The sequence below is a fragment of the Hylaeus volcanicus genome, unplaced genomic scaffold (genome assembly GCF_026283585.1).
Source record: "Hylaeus volcanicus isolate JK05 unplaced genomic scaffold, UHH_iyHylVolc1.0_haploid 12192, whole genome shotgun sequence".
NCBI lineage: Eukaryota > Metazoa > Arthropoda > Insecta > Hymenoptera > Colletidae > Hylaeus > Hylaeus volcanicus.
Window position 1 is genome coordinate 220107 of NW_026533142.1, and position 17976 is coordinate 238082.

General features: G+C 41.1%; 1 protein-coding gene across 1 annotated transcript in view; it reads right to left on the reverse strand.

Moving 5' to 3' along the window:
- Positions 1 to 12754, reverse strand: part of LOC128882829 (uncharacterized) — a 23715-nt gene extending 10961 nt beyond the window's left edge. The window contains exons 1-5 of the mRNA XM_054134597.1: positions 12721 to 12754; positions 11420 to 11640; positions 10939 to 11144; positions 10373 to 10574; positions 97 to 324 (exon numbers count right to left, since the gene is read on the reverse strand). Of these exons, the coding sequence (XP_053990572.1) occupies positions 97 to 324; positions 10373 to 10574; positions 10939 to 11144; positions 11420 to 11640; positions 12721 to 12754 (891 nt within the window). The remainder of the gene's footprint in view (positions 1 to 96; positions 325 to 10372; positions 10575 to 10938; positions 11145 to 11419; positions 11641 to 12720) is intronic.
- Positions 12755 to 17976: the final 5222 nt, after the last annotated feature.

Genomic DNA, 17976 nt, shown 5'->3' on the forward strand with positions numbered 1-17976 from the left:
ATGCATAAAGGATTTTATAACCGTGGCTGATCGAATCGAGCGTAATACGTTTCTACGATACATTTTCATTGAAATCTCGATGATTTTGCAACATACTCTATTGTAATCGTAATGCAAGGGTTTCACGCAGACGGCCAACAATTCCTTCTCTTTCGACCTAGTTTCCGGTCGGTTCTGAACGAGGATCCGATTCGTTGGGACTGCTTTAAGCCTGGCCACGACGCTAACCGTTTCTGGCACTTTGTCGGTCGTGGGTGATTCCTTGGGCAACGGACAAATCACAAAGCAGGCACTGTACTTCAGGCTCCAGTTCTCTCTGATCACCTATCGGAATATGGTCACAGTAGTTATTAGTTTCACTTAAAAATGCAACATTTCCTTACCAAAGACGAATGAAACATAGTAGAACTTCCGTTATTGACATTTATAGCACGACTCTTAAGACGGTTTTCTGCCATGATAGATTAAAACTCTTTGGGCTCATTAGTTTAGAAGAAAAAAATGTCAAATATTGCTTATTTTTTGGCTCAACAAGGCAGAAATACCCCTTAAATGAACCCTATTAAATATGGGTTGAATTGTTGGCATGGCTATAACGATAATTATGTAACTCAAAATAAACCAAAATAATAGACTCTGTAAATGTAGATTAACAATTTAGCAATTCCAAGGGATGATGAATATGTTTTGTATAACAAGTTTGAAGTAACATAGCTTACAACTCCAGATAGCACAGGGATGTCTTATGTACGTCCATAAGACGTCCGGTACTGACGTCCAAACGTCCCCTGAATGTTCTGTGAACGTCCTGTGAACGTCCCTGGAACGTCCCAATTACATCGTAGGATGTCCGTGGGACGTCCGGCGTGGACATTCTATGTACGTCCTTGGGACGTCCGATGTGGACATTCCCAAAACGTTTTCCGATCGATCGAAATGAACGTTAAAATAAAATTTATGTTTAGAAGAAGTGTGTATTGAATATGTGGACAATGTTGAATAAATTTTGAAAATTAAGATTTAAAAAAAAATTAAATTTTAATTTTATATATTTTCTTTTATTTGTTGGTAGATTTTAGTTAACTGTATTTATTTCTTGTAACTGGATTCCATGAAAACGACCAACAAATCTTTCAACTGTATTTCGCGCCTCTTCCTCGAGATCAACATGGTAGTACCCCCCCTCTCATGCCGATGTCACCACAAATTTACAGTAAAAAAGAAGTTTTTTCTACCCACCACGGCGTGCGTGTCGCGTATACCGCAACTTATTCTTTTTTCTTGTGCCGAAAGCCACGGACGTATTTTGACAGTTTTCCGTAGATTGGTGAGGAATGGGGAAAAAGGGAAGTCGCCGGAATGATTCCGATGAAGAAAATAAGGAGAATCGCCTCGAGAAACGATTGAGGCGTCTAGAACGTCGCGAAAGAAAGAGAAAAAGGGAGCGACGTAGAAAACGAAGTAAGTATGTTGGTCTGTTACAGGATAAGTAAGGGCTAGGGCGTTACGAAAATCGAGCGTAAATCGACTCAAGAGAGTCGTTGTATTTTTCCGCACAAGCGGTTTAGGAGAGGTTAGACCTCGCTAAAACGAGCGAGTTAGGCCCGCTCGCATAGGACAAAGTCCGAAGTGTGTTAAGGGACAAGGTCCCGGTGTTAAGGGAAACACATTTTGAGAAATGTCGAGATGTCTAAGGGACATTTTCGAAATTGACTCACATGGCTGTAGAAATAATTAGACAACATAAACTCAGTTATCTCTAGGAGATATTTATTAAGAGTTTCTTTTAGATTGTTTGTTGTTGCCATAGGATACGGGCGTTCAACTTCAGAGTGTTCCTCGAGTTCGGAAACGAGTTCGAGGTTAGACTCGAGGTCCGATTCGAGATCGAGATCGGTTTCGAGGGTACGAGCGCAATCAAGAAGAAAATCGCCAGAAAAGATTGGTGAAGCACTGCCGGACACGAACTCTGCGCTGTCAGTAGACGTATTGAAGAATTCCGAGAGCGACAACCCGAAGCGAGTTATCGATGAAAAAGCGCTCGAAATCCTTGGGAAACATTTTATCTTCAGTAAGCCAGCGGGACCGCCGATTTGTGAGGAATTGGTGTCACGTTGGTCCGAGATATTAACAGTTGGGCTTCCCAAAGAGGCCGGGCAGCCTTACTCTTCAAGTATGGTACACCTGCTAATTGTCCGGTTGTGAATCCACCGAAGCTAAACCCAGAGGTTACGGCTTCACTCACAGAACCAGTCATTAGCAGAGATGCTCGTCTAGTGACAAAACACGACAAAGTGACTGTCTGCATCTCGGCGCTTGGGACTGTTGACTCGAATTTATTATGCGGAGAGACAGTGTGTTCGCGAAAAATGCGCTTCCTAATGGGGATTGCCTATCAATATAGGGTTTGAATCCCGCGCGACTAAAAACCGTGTTTTGTTAGACCCGCTCTTTTGACAATTGACGTGCGTCTTCCCAAGGCGAAGAAGCCGCATGGGTTACGCGGGCATTCGTGAACGGGCTTGTCTGGCGATCGGTCGCCTCGTGCTTGTCGCGTCAATCGCGTTTCTTCTTAGAATCATTTCTATTCCTCCTCTGCGGTACGTCCCAGAGGATATTGTGTGCGTAGAATCTTCCGCACTCAGGAACCGCATTGGTCACATTTTGAAAGATCTTTAATCAAAGAACAAATCGATAAATTAGTTGATAAAGGGGCTATGCGGAAGTGCGAACGAACCAAAGGGGAGTTTATATCGCCAATTTTTCTTATTCCAAAACCAAATGGTTCTAGTCACCTTATTCTCAATTTAAAGAGTCTGAACGAATTTATTGATGCAGAGCACTTTAAATTGGAGGATTTGCGAACAGCTCGAGATTTAGTATCTGAGGGGTCGTACATGGCTACGCTAGACTTAAAAGACGCGTATTACGTAGTTCCGATTGCTGAATCGTACAAGAAATATCTTCGATTTCTGTTTTGCGGCGAGTGTTTTGAATTCTTGTGCCTGCCATTCGGCCTCAATATAGCGCCATACGTATTCACAAAAATTATGACGCCCGTGGTCGCATTTTTAAGAGAACAGGGGTATATGTCCGTTATTTATTTGGATGATCTCTTATTGATTGGTAGTAAAATCGAGGAGTGCAAAATCAACGTTGAAATAACGAGTGCATTATTACGCGAACTGGGATTTATAATCAACATTGAGCAAAGTCAAATAAGCCATCGAAACGTTGTAAATTCTTAGGATTTATTCTAAATACAGAGAGTATGTTAATCGAGCTTCCCGACAAAAAGAGAGAAAAAATGCTTGATACGATCAAAAAATTTCGCGTAGGTCAGTCGTATTCGATACGCGAGTTTGCATCTTTCATTGGTAGTCTCGGCGATTGTTGCAAAGCCTCGAAATATGCCTGGGCGTGTATGAAAGATCTGGAACGAGAAAAGATGTTTGCTCTTCGAGAAAACGGAGATAATTTTGAAGCAATTATGAGGCTGTCGGACAACGTCCGAGAAGATCTACTCTGGTGGAAATCTCACATTAAGGCAATAACGAACCCGATTCAGAATTTCGAATTCAAGATTCAGATTTTTTCGGACGCGTCGTTGTCTGGCTGGGGCGTTTGTTGTAATGGTGAGAAGACCCATGGTTTTTGAAATACGAAAGAACGCGAAAATCATATTAATTATGTCGAGCTTCTCTCGGCCTTTTTTGGGATTAAGTGTTTTGCGTCTCATTTGAAGGACTGCGATATCTTACTCCGTATTGATAATACCACAGCGATCGCCTATATGAACCGCATGGGCGGTATTCAAAAGCGAAAGTTAAGTATGCTCGCGAAAGATATATGGAAATGGTGCGAACAGCGAAATCTTTGGCTTTTCGCATCGTATATTCGATTCGAAGAGAACTCGATAGCGGACGTTGAGTCGAGAAGGCTAGAGGTCGAAACGGAATTTGTGCTATCAAATTCTGCCTTCAATGAGATTACACGAAGTTTCCGAGTTCCCGAGATTGATTTGTTTGCGAGTAGAGCGAATACGAAGTGCAAGAAATACGTATCGTGGAAAAAAGATCCGGGGTCAACCGCAGTGGACGCGTTTACAATTGATTGGAAACAATTTTTTTTCTACACGCTCCCACCTTTCTCGATTATACTAAAAGTATTGAAAAAAGTACAGCTAGAAAGGGCCAGAGGCATTATAGTTGTTCCCCAGTGGCCTTCCCAAGTTTGGTTCCCATTATGAATGTCCATGTTCGAAGAAGAACCGATTTTTTTTTTAAGCCGAATATCAATCTTTTGCGCTCTACGAACAGGGAACCTCACCTGGTGTGGCGAAGACTTACCCTGGTGGCCGGAGTTATATCGAGCAAGCGTTTGCGAAGAGAGGAATGCCAAAAAGAGGCATAGGATGTCGCAGTTTCCTCGATAACCCCATCATCGTTGCGACAATACGAAACCGACCTCAAACGCTGGTGGAAATTTTGTGAGGAAAAGAAGATCAACAGTCTCGCAACGGATTCCTGACGTATTGGTTTGTCTGGCCAGCGAATTCGATAAAGGATCGTCATATGGTACTATTAACAGTTTTCGGTCAGCGATAGCTTTACTGTTGGGACCCCAGGTCGGGCAGGATGAAAGAGTAAAGCGATTTTGTAAGGGAACCGCGAAACAACGGCCTCCTGCACCGAAGTACGAGTCCACCTGGGATCCCAAGATCGTTCTCGATCTGTTTTCGCGCTGGCCTTTAAACAATGAGTTGTCGCTAGAAAAATTCTCATTAAAATTAGTAACATTGCTTGCGCTTGTAACTGGTCACAGACCTCAAACTCTATCGCTCATTGACATCCGCGATATAAATAGAAAAGGGAACGTTTTCGAGATAAAGATACCCGGGCGAATAAAGACTTCGGACATAAACAGAAAGCACCCAACGTTAATTCTTCCGTTTTACCCGAAAAATGAGAAGATATGTGTAGCGGCCGCGTTGCAAGTGTATTTAAATGGCTAAAAAAAAGTAAGAGGGACCAAAACGGTTCTATTTATCTCGTTCTAACAGCCCTATAAGACGGTTGGAGCTCAGACCTTGAGTCGTTGGGTGAAATCCGTGTTAAAGATTAGCGGGGTTGACACCGAGGTTTTTTCAGCCTACAGCACTCGTCACGCGGCTACGTCAGCGACATGTAGGAAAGGCGTAAAAATAGAGACTATTAAAAAGACCGCGGGATGGACGAAAAATTCAAAGACGTTTGCCAAATTTTATAATTTAAAAGTAACCAAGTCCAACGATGCTTTCGCAAGAGCGATTTTAGAGTCGTAGACCTTACATGTTGTTGTTATTCTAAAGCCTCTATTAATTACTTAGTTAAAATAAATAACTCTGTAAAAAAACGTTCACCTGCCGTAACTAACTTTCAACATCTACCGTGTTGATCTCGAGGAAGAGGCGCGAAATACAATTATACGATTAAACGAACTTACCTGTAAGTGAAGTTCTATCGTAATTGTATGTAGCGCCTCTTTCGAAGAGATCATACTCCCACCCAAAACCTGTAACTAAGCATTGTTAGTCCCAAAAAATAGTTACGGCAGCACTATGAAGAAAATGAGTTGCAGTATACGCGACACGTGCGCCGTGGTGGGTAGAAAAAACTTTTATACTGTAAATTTGTGGTGACATCGGCATGAGAGAGGGGGTACTACCATGTTGATCTCTTCGAAAGAGGCGCTCCATACAATTACGATAGAACTTCACTTACAGGTAAGTTTGTTTAATCGTATAATTTTTATTTACCTCCGGCGGGATTCGAACTCACGATTTTCGAACTACCAACGCAACCTGCTTCCTCACTTACCCATAAACGCCTTTGCTAACCCGACTCATATTTTAGATTCATATTATACCCAGATAGCACCGGACGTCCCATGGACGTCCATTTTATGTCCAATTTACGTCCAAACGTCCGACGTCCGTTGTCGGACGTCCTTAGGACGTCCATGGGACGTAAAAAAGCTAAGTATGGGATGCCATAAATACCCATTGCAGTTCATATGTATTGATATGTAATATGTTCAACTGATTAGTTATAATTTGGTTAAACAAATAAGTTTCGAAAACAGGTCATAGGGAGGTATAGTCCCTTGAGGTCTGAAAGAAAACTTTCTTCAAATTTAAGATAATTACAAAATTAAAGAAAATACGTTTTGTCAATGTAAATATTGTAACTTAGAATCAAGTCATCTCCAAAATTAGTAATAAACTATTCACATTCGCAATATTCGTATTCTTATTGTCTAACAAGATGTAAATAAATCTTTTACACACGTGTGACCGTATAGATTGTGTATTCAAATATATATATAATATATTTTCGTTTTTAATATATGCATATTTCTATTGGCAAGCTTGTATCCAAGAGCAGGATGTCTAGTTATTACACAAATTATTTAACGGTAGTCTTAAATAAATATAGTATGAAACTTTGTAAATATCTAAGAAACAGATAATTATTTATATAGTGTATATGTTGAATATATTTATAAACAACGATTACGCCGAGATGGCTTGACCAATTGGGGTGAAACCTCTTGCATCTTGTAGAATATTTCTCCCAGTTGATCCAGTAAATAAAACATTTTGTGATTTGTTATTTTTTACCCCGTTTCTTTACCACTTTTATCGCAAAAAGAGTACGTACATATTATCATTTTACTTTGATAATTCATTGGCGCACCAATGTTCTTGTAATAGGATTGGACTCCAAAGATATCCTTGAAATCAGATTCCTTTCGCAATCATTAAACAATAATTCATGTTGCTATTGCCAAATTTACAAACGAAGAGGATATATAATTAACCAAATACACAATATTAATTTTAGAGATTGGGGGCTAATTTTTTGTTCAGATTATTTTTTCTTTTATGTGTTACTATGTTTAAATTCAATCTAATTTTTCTTGTATCCCATTATAATCTATTAGACAATTAATTATATGTTTCCATTGAAGAAAACCAAATAATTGCAAAAGAATGCTAGTATTTCACAAATATACAGCAACATGAAAACTGCTACACGACTAAAGACGTTTCAGAAACATTGTTCTAATTATTATGAATGCTTAAAATTTCTAATAAAGATATTTATAAGAAATGCACCTTACTTGAAGGTAAAATGGATTTGTTTTCACAATTTTTTTAAAGATTTCAACCTCGAAAATTCAATCCTGAAAAGATTATACCTCAATTTTAAAAAATTGGCATTGGGTATTGAACTCTAAATGCGGATGGTGTTTAGTGTAGTGAGTAATGTATTGGACTCTAAATTAAAGTTTGCTCATACTCTAAAGTTTGTACGCCAAACTTTAAAGTAATTCCCCTGAACCGATATATTTTAAGCTTACATCGACATATATTTCATTCGTTTCATTCAATTTTGCATTCAAGAATTCCATGGAAATGACTTTCAAAATCGATTGAATTTTTTGTCAATAGTGCTTTCTTCAGAATACAGTAACGGTCATCAATTTGAACACATTCTATTGTGTTTCATTTTTGTAGATTTGCATAAACATTTATTTGCCAGTGTACATTAAAATATGATTTTACAAGAATTATTTTTTCTATAATGTAATAATAAAAATATCTCACCTCATTAACAGAAAACACTAATGACCTTAAAGTCCCGAAAAATATGACCTTGAGATGATTTTTTTCATTTATCATAGTATAACCAATACTTTCCAAACCAAACATTTTTCTCTTGTAATATATCTTCGAATCATCGAAAGCAACAGGAACACTTTAAGTACAAATGTTAGATGACTCGCCCTGTGTATTATTGATGTTTAAGCCATTATGTGTAGTGATCATTCTAGGGTGAAAGTTATAATCTGCTAATATGAAAGAAACGTAAATATGATAAAGCAAGACAAAAAATAGTGGAACAGAAGAATAGACAGATATTTATTAAGGAATGTTCAATACTATACTTTATGCAGTAACCTAGGACGAAACTGTGGGAAGGTGGAACAAATTTGGACACTTTTTGTGATTAATATATTTAATAATTGATTAGAATATTAAGACATCATTAATGCCACGCACGTGCTTTTTTAACTTGATTCACTCTAACCTTTTTCCCTCACACGCATACCAACCTAACTCACTCTCCACGCATACCAAAACCAACTCTAACCCTCTCCCCCCTTTGTTTTTAATCTCCAGTGCTCATAAAGTTCTTTATATATCAGAGCTCCAAATTTATTGAATTTTACATTATAACCATGGTCTGTTATTTTAGCTACAGAAAGCAAATTAGTGTTCAAATCAGGCACACATAATACTTTTTCAAATCTCACATTTCTCTTTGTTCCAGATTGTCTTAATACTACTTCACCAATACTCTCAGATGTGAATGTTTTTCCTTCTTTATCTGCTAATGCAATTTCTCTCTTTTCATCAATCAATTTATTACATATTAGTTTATCATAGGTCATATGACTCATGGAACCAGAATCCAATAACCAAATACGACAATTATCATTTGTACCTACCTCAAATTCTTTTTTAGTTCCTTCACAAGTCACTTTTGTTTGTGAAATTTCATTAACTCTTTGAATAGCTTTATCTGTGGTTTGCAATGAAGTTTCCCCTCTTACATTAGTCTGTCTGCTTGATCTACCTTGAAATCCTCTTTGAAAATTTCCTCTATGTCCTCTTCTTGTAGGCGTTACATTCTTTCTAGATTCCCTACAGTTTGCAGCCACATTATTAAATCCTTGACTGTTATAACAGCATTTATTTTTGTAACACTCATTGGCTATAATATGCCCTGTTAACCCACAATTAAAACAATGGATATTATTCTTGGACCCATCCTTTAATTTTCTCAATGATTCTTGGTCTTGTGGAATTTTTCTTCTTTTCTTGATTCCCTTCTAATTTCCTCCTGTTTGAGAGGTTCTTTTGTATTTCCAGCACCCTCACATTCGATTCATATTCTTGTCTGAGCCTCTTAAAATATACATTTTTAAGTCAAAATCTTCTATCATCTTTCCCAATTGTATACACTGATTTTGTAGTGCGTCACCCCTATTCATATAAGCATCAACACTTTCCTCCCTTTCCATTTTTAAATTTGTCAGTTCATTCAGCAACCTCGCTTTTAATTCTTCCGTTTTAGCTGCCACATTTCTCTTAATTAAAGCCCACAGTCTATCTGCGTTTTTTATATTACTGTATTTTAGCAATTGAGCCTTACGCATTGTGTTGATCATTATTGTTCTAGCTGCGTAGTTATTGTCATCTCATTCATTCCATTCACTCAATTTTCTTTCATAATTTTCTTCATCTTCCTCTGGTTTCACTATCTCTCTGACCCCTATTACTTTTTTCCACAACTTTTTTGAATGCAAAATACCTTCTACCTTTTCGCTCCACAAAAAATACTTAGTATCATCGAGTGGTTCAATGCTTGCGATATTCCACGTGTTCTGCCATGATTTCTCTCCTTTTTTTTTGCTTTCACTCAGATTCTATATTTTATTTAACACATCTTTCAACCACGGACCTCTGCTACCAACTTGTGGGAAGGTGGAACAAATTTGGACACTTTTTGTGATTAATATATTTAATAACTGATTAGAATATTAAGACATCATTAATGCCACGCACATGCTTTTTTAACTTGATTCACTCTAACCTTGTTTCCTCACACGCATACCAACCTAACTCACTCTCCACGCATACCAAAACCAACTCTTATAGAAACAACAGGGGATTCCAGCAAAGGATCAACTATCTTTTACTCATTCGAAGTTATGATTTAAACAAAAGTTCTGCCCACCTCAAATTGGTTGGTAATTTTTCTTGTGAGTTATATAATACATAGTTCAGGCTGATTACTTTTGGACTTAACGGTACATTTTCAGAACTTGCAACGGTATTTCACAAAAGGTAAAACAAAATTATACGTAACGAGCAAATAGAAATATGTTGCTTCTAACATATTCAACTTACAGGTATAAACTTGCTCATAGTTTGTGAAAAAAAAATATTCAAAGGATGTGAAGTAAAGAGTCAAGTTTACGGTTGTACGGTTACGACTAAAATTACGTTTCTTTTTTGTACCTCTTCTAAAGGTAACATTACGGAAGTAGTTCTTTTCTTTGTGATGGAGAGTTTCAGGATGAATAAACCATTCTTATTATATAACTATATTCAATAGAGTAATAAAGAATAGTAGTACATGTGAGAACGTCGAACATAAAACTGTTCTTAGATCATGAAACTGTGCCAACCTACCAACCTACTAAAACAAAAGAAAACTAAAACTGGGTGATCAATACTACCAACACTTTGTTAACGCACCTTCACTTTAGCAGCTACCGTTACGGAAGCGGTAACGTTCCCTCTGCTCTCTGGTCGATACCAAAATCTGCACCAAACACGTTCTGGTCCTTTTGTCTTTGTTGCGCTTATTATGCGCACCATGCCTTGATTTTTGCCGGTTAGCGCGCCAGTACTGCCAACCCTGTCGTCGAAGTATGCCGAATATACAAAGAACTTGAATCTAAAAACAAAAAAACATGATCCTTTTAAGATTACACCGCCTATGGCTTAAATAAAAATACTAGACGTCTATAAACTTCCTATCTGTGCTGTTAAAACAATTTTAACATTAAAACTTTAATACAATAGATGCAGTAAACGGTTTTGCTTTCCGGGAACAATTCTGAAAGATGGTTATTTCTTCATTTCATTTTTATTATATGTATTTATAAGAACAATTATTTATTAAAAATTGTGAAGTAAATTCAAATACATTTTACATGTAAGCAGCAGGTTGATATCGATTAAAGGGGTGAATCGAAATTAAATGTGAACAATTATAGCCAATAAATATTCAAGAATCTCTTATCAGTCAGTGAACACACCTGGTTTTCGTGACTGGCAGCCATTCAGCGTGCGTGATCCTCAAGCTCTGATCGAGTTGTGGTAGACGAGCTTCCAAGTTGGGTGGTAAGCTCGGTAAACCTCTTGGGTCCGGTTGTATCGCGGTCTTCTGCCCTCCTTCTTCCCCGTGCACCAGTAATCCGATATGATCGTCAAAGCTGCCCTTCAATCCGATATAATCTTCAGCCTGCGAAAGCCAAATAGAATCGTTTAATAATTCTCGTCCATCGGGGATAAGTGATATTTTTGTCAGATAATGTTATTTCCTGAAATGCTGGCGTAACGAAAAAAAGTTTCCCGATACGTCGAGAATCTGAACCGGATTAAATCGACATACGAACCAATCTACGTCTATTCGCGCTAAATTTGACATATTCGAGTGGGGCTATTTTTCCTTTTTAGGCTGTAAAAAATTGTAGCTCCCTTTGCAACACCTAGTCACTTAGAATTGTTCATACGTACGGTCGGATCAAATTCAATTGGCCGATAAACATCACTGAACCGACCGCGAATCACACCAAATATGGCTTCCACTTTTACGCTAACTTGACTCACCGTTTGAGAGACAGAGGGCGTATTAGCAAGAAGGTAGCGCGATGAAACAAGAGGAGCTCTGGAGAAGCCTAACTGTGTAGGGGTGTAACCCTTCGGTAACCTTGTACGGTCGATTGATTTTAATCCGACTTATAGACGTTCGGAATTGTTTAAGTACGGACAATCTCCATTGATGCCTGCAAGGTCAGTGACTCTTTTATCTTACTGATGGTAAATACCTGACTATGGCACGCGACCAGCAAACGCAACAGGGATAGACACCACGTACATCTTTCAATCGACGCTTCAGAGGGTATTATATAAAAGGGTCTATAAATTTCAGAATATGAATTTTTTTGCATTTTCTCAAAGTGTATATAAATATGTGTGCAAAACCAATTATAAAAGTTCTTTATAGATTATATGTTATATACTTCATAGATTAAAAAAAAAAAGAAAATTTTCAAAAAGAACTAAAAATTGACGCTCTAGACTAGTCTACCACCTTAAGGGAGTGGACTCCCGTGCCTTGTATGAGCGAGTACGCACTCACACAGCTCCACACCACTGTATACGTACACGGAACTGCAAGGGTTCCGTATTGTCCTATTTTTGTCTCGACAATGCAAATTTGAGACCTCTCAATTTTTTTTTTACTTTTTCTTCCTTTTGTATCATGTTTTGTTATGGAAACAACCTTTTTATATATTAGGATTATTTTTATACAATATTGTGCAATTTTTATGTTTTCTATCGCATTGAAAAAGAAGTCAGGATGTGAAAGAAGTTTCTACAAGCTTTTATAAAAACTTACGTCATTATAGTTTGTAAATAACAATTTAATTATATTAAACATTGCAAAAACAAAACAAAACATGATACAAAATGAAGAAGTAAAAAAAAAATATAAGTGACTCCTACCGGAAACGAACCGCGTCCAGCGCAAAAGATCGACTTCGCAACCTGGCACTCCACCGACTGCGCTACGCTGCTTCTATGATACCTCCGACTCTTGTATGGTCGACACTCGTCAATCGAAATTTAGCTATTTTTAAAAATTTATTTCTCGAAAATGAAAGACAGTTGCGCTTTCTCACTTGCAGAGATTGTTCTACATACCCTTCCTTACATATGACAAAAATTTGATTAAAAAATTCGGGGGACACTAGGCGATGTCTCTTTGTGAGCTCGATCTCGTTCAAAAAGCGCTCGTCGAAATTGCAACCTACCCTTGTGAGCTGTTGAACGTTTTCGAAACGGCATTTTCTCCGCGTCGCCCATAAATTATTGTAAATACTACCCGAACTGTATTATATGTGGTATCATTGTAATCAGAAAAATGTCACAAATGTAATATTGAACGTCTCGCTTATTCGGCTAGACCCTTACTTTCAGGTATCGCGGCATCATGCAGCCTACTCGTAGGCACACGGACATGCCACCGGGCGTTGCATGTATGAGTGTGTCTCGGCACGGCTGCTCGCACCAACGATACTACACTAGCCGTAAAAAAAAACGGGACACTATTTTAAAACGTCATAACTCCGAGAGTTTTCTACCGATCTTCGGGAAACTTCGTGAGGTATAGTTTTGAAGTGTCCTCTGGGTGTGTGCAAAGTTGCATTGACGAGGGTTGATGAGAAAGGGTTAATTCATCCACCCTAAAAGGGTAATGCAGAAAAACGGCACTTCGGAAGGGTCCAGGGGCGATGGAAGGTGGTGAAAAAATAAAAGAAACCTTTGGGGCGACTCTGTTTGATGCCCTCTACAAAATGCACCCCTTGAAATCGCTCTCGGACAAACCCACCCCTCACAACACCCCACCCCTTCTAAAATCCACAATTTTTGGATGACAGTCTCGATTTTGGGCTCAATGCATTCTCTGGACTCCCCTGATCCAGAAAATGCTATCACCCATACCGTGCACCCCATAGGTACCCTTTGGGGGGTGGAACAGCTCGCAAATTTTCAACCCCCTTCGTAAGGGAGTGCTTCCACAAATCGGAGGGCGATGAAATTCACCATGTTTGTTCTCGATACGTTAAGGATGAATGACGAAAAGGTCCCGTTTCGAAAACTTCCCCCGGAGCTGAAGGGAGGGGTGCAGAGGTAGGGGTGGTCCACACCCGAGTGTAAGGGTTGGAACGTTGTCACGTTGCGTGGAATACATGTTCAACAGTGCAGGGCATCGAGGCGACACAGTTTTGATGTCTTTTTCCCGCTTGAATGGCAATAAAATTCGAAAATGTCGTTTTTTGGGGAAAACCCACCTCCAACTTGAGGCCCATCTGCAGGGTGAACGAGTAACTCCACGTCAACACCGTTCGCGGATTCGGACGCGCGAATGCTTTATTAACAGATCCCCAAAAAATCAGATTTTTTTAATCACGCTTTCGTTGTCAAATCGTCGCAGATTTGAAAGAGTAGTAAATGGGCCGGCATTCAAAAGCGGAGCGAGGGCCTGCACCCGTACGTGGTCAGACCAGACCGGACTCCAATTTAACATGGGCTGACCCGTACTGGCGCAGGGTCTCGCACCACTTTTGAATGCCGTTTCCGTCCGGCCCATTTGCTGCTGGAAGGCGACGCCGCAATATGGTGGCAAGGAATAAAAACTTAAGTTACGACTTGGAAGAAAGCAACGGAGTTCATGCAAGCAGCATTTGCACCCAAGAAGCCAGGATACCAAGTCTACGCGGAACTTTTCAGCACAAAACAAGAACAGGGAATGGTTACGGACGTTTTCATTGCCCGAAGCACTGCTAGCCGAACTACCCTACGAACAGCCGGAAGAAGCAAAAATGGACATGATCTATTCTCTCCTGAGAATACAAATCAGGGAAAAGATTCCCCGTCACACCTTCATAACATTCGATGAGCTCATTATCAAGGCTAGGGCTTTGGAAGAGATCGAACAAGAAATCCAGCAGGCCCGTCATCTAGCAAAAACATCCGAAGCACCGAGGAAAATTCAGCAGGAAGATACTCGACCACGATGCACCCACTGTAGAATAAGTGGACATACGAGCAAAGAATGTCGACGGAAGAAAATTAAAGTAGAGACACAGCAGAATGTAATCCGCTGCTACGGCTGTGGGACACCAGGATATGTCCGGAGTAAATGTCCAACGTGCAATCCAACAACAACCAACGTAGGGGAGATCACATTCTGCGCATTAAACACCAATTATCCCCGAGATCGACCGGTGATCCCGCTGACAATAAGAGGGAACAAAGGCTATGGATTCTTCGACACTGGCGCTAAGACTAGCGTTGCCAGCAACAGCCTGTACAACGTCCTCTGCTCGATAGGTGTAAAATTCAGTGCCCAGAAGATGAGAATAACTCTTGCCGATGGACTCCCTCGTCATCAAGAAGTTCTAACCTGCCAAATCATGGTGGAAGTAGCAAACAAGAAGTTCCCCACAAACTTCATAGTATTACCAAATTCAAAGGACAACTCTACAGGGGTCGACTTTCTGGAGGACGCGGGCATCGTAATCAATGCCCCGCAACAGACATAGTGCTTCGTTAACCAACCAGGAATATGGAAGCCTTTCGAACCAAAACCACTCACGATACCAGCACCGGCGATACACAAGGAACCACGACAGGAAGGCCACAGTATCCAGGTCGCAGAAATCAAAACGATCAGTACCCCACGTAAAAGGGAAAGGGAAACCGAAACACAACTCATCGACGAGCTCTTCGATCGGTGTTTCTCACACTACCCCGCCACAGAGATTGCCTCGATCGACGTAACCTTACGTCAAGAAGAAGCCTCTGCAATCTCCAAAGAACAGAAACGAGACCTATCCAAACTACTCCTGGAATATAGGGATTTGTTCAACGAAGGTGGAGCCCCAACAACATACGCTGAACATAGAATAGACACAGATGATAGCGTACCAATATCGGTACCCCCCTATCGTCTTTCACCCTTACAACAAACCTCCTTGAAGAAGGAACTACAGTCAATGTTGGCGGAAGGGATCATTGAGACATGCGATTCCCACTGGGCCGCATCGGTGGTCCTGGTGAAGAAGAAAAACGGAGGCCTAAGAATTTGCATTGGTTATCGGAAACTTAACGCGATAACAACTACGGATTGCTACCCATTACCACGTATGGACGACCTGCTTCACGCTGCTAAGAGGACTCCGTTCATGACCACACTGGATCTGTGATCAGGATATTGGCAAATCCCGGTACGCAGTGAGGATCGAGACAAAACGGCTTTCATAACGCCGTGTGGTACGTTCCGGTTCCTACGTATGCCGTTCGGGCTAAAAAACGCACCGGCAACGTTCCAGCGGCTAATGGATCGACTATGTGCTGGACTTGGAAAGCGAAACGTATTGGCATACCTGGATGACCTGATCATCTTATCCCAAACCTTTGAAGCTCACCTGGAAGATATGAGAGCCGTCTTTTCAAGAATAAGACAGTTTGGACTTCGGATGAACAGATAAAAATGCTCGTTTTGCTGCCCTTAGATCAAGTACCTTAGTCATATTCTTACGGTACACGGAATTCAGCCGGATCCGGAAAAGACTGCCGCCATCCAGAATTTGCCAACACCTAAGAACCAGAAAACTCTTTTGAGCTTCATACAAACATGCTCATGGTGTAGGAGATTCATCCCCAATTTTGCTGCAGTAACGGAACCACTAACACGTCTAACTAAGAAGAAGGCGACCTGGACATGGGGACCGGAGCAAGATGAAGGCTTCCGATGTCTAAAGGAAAAACTCACGAGCGAGCCTATCCTTCAACAAGCAGACGTATACAAACTGTACATTTTGCGAACGGATGCTAGTGGGTACGCGCTTGGGGGAGTACTACTGCAGGGGGAGAAGGACGAGGAGCATCCCAAAGAATACGCCAGCAGGCTGCTCACTTCCGCAGAGAGGAATTATTCTACCACAGAACGGGAGGCACTCGCCGTAGTATGGGCGGTAAACAAGTTCAGGGGATATATCGAAGGAAGTGAAGTTACAATTGTTTCAGATTACCAACCATTAAAATGGCTGATGGCATTGAGATCCCCCAGCGGACGCTTGGCACGAAGGGCACTGATGTTACAAGCGTGTAATCCACGCATACAATACACGCCAGGCCGGTCAAATGTCGTTGCGGACCTGCTATCACGACCACTATCCTCACTGGAGAATGCACCAACAATCGACCACGATCTCGGGATTGTCTCGATCGACTTGCCAACCCTTGGAGCAGCAGAAACACGGGAACAGCAAATGAAGGACGAAGAAACACGGGACATAATCACATGTTTCGAAAATCCAGGGAACAATGAAGCATATTCCCGATGGGCGGCACGAGGATACGTAATGGCAAACGGAGTGTTGTACCGTTTCCACCCAGAAGGCGAAACAGAAGAAGCACAACTCGACGTACCAACACAGAAAAGAAAAGAAATCCTCAGAGCATATCACGACGACCCGACAGCAGGACACTACGGGATAGAGCGTACCCTAAGGAAAATCCGGGAAAGGTACTACTGGCCCAAGATGCAACGAGATGTTGCGAACCACATCAAAACGTGTGCAGCATGTCAGCGATACAAAGCCTCAAATTTGAAACCGGCCAGATTGGTCCAAACACCCGTCATGAGGCAACGATTCGAGGTAATCTCGATAGACCTCTTTGGACCTCTATCCGAAACGAAGACACCTCTACACGCTGTATAGAACTGTTCGCCTTGCGGACTGCAACAGCCGAAGCCTGCGCAAGGATTCTTCTGAACGAGGTGTTTCTACAATACGGACTAGCCAGACGCATAATCAGCGACAATGGAACCCAATTTGAAAGCGGTGTCATGCAACACTTACTGTACTGCCTCAAAATCGAACAAAACTTCACTCCGGTGTACCATCCCGAAGCAAACCCGGTGGAACAAAAAAACCGTGATATGAAAACACAATTGGCCATCCTCGTAGGCGACAACCACCCTGGCTGGGCAGATAAATTACCAGCCGTTCGCTTCGCCATAAACACGACAGCATGCAGTAGCACCAACCAAACCGCCGCATACTTGAACTTCGGCAGAGAGCTTCGTACCATCGACGACGTCCAAAGAGACCTACGCACGATAGTGTAGACCGAGAACTTCGTGCACGAGATCTCACCGAGGCTGTTACAACTCGCCGACACACTAAAATTAGCGAAGGAATCTCACGAACAACAGCAGGACCGACACAAAGAATATGCTGACGCGCATCGACGAGATGGTCCCCACTAACAAGCTGGAGATCTGGTATGGGTGGACATCCATCTACTTAGCCGTGCGCACCAGCAGTACTCATCCAAGCTGGCACCACGACGAGACGGCCCTTACATCATTTTGCAGCAGCGAGGACCCACATCGTACGAGGTTGCAGCCAGGATAAACCCACCGTCTCCATTGGGACATACCACGCATCGGCCGTCACCCCATACCACGCAGGAGACGATGGGAAAGTGACCCC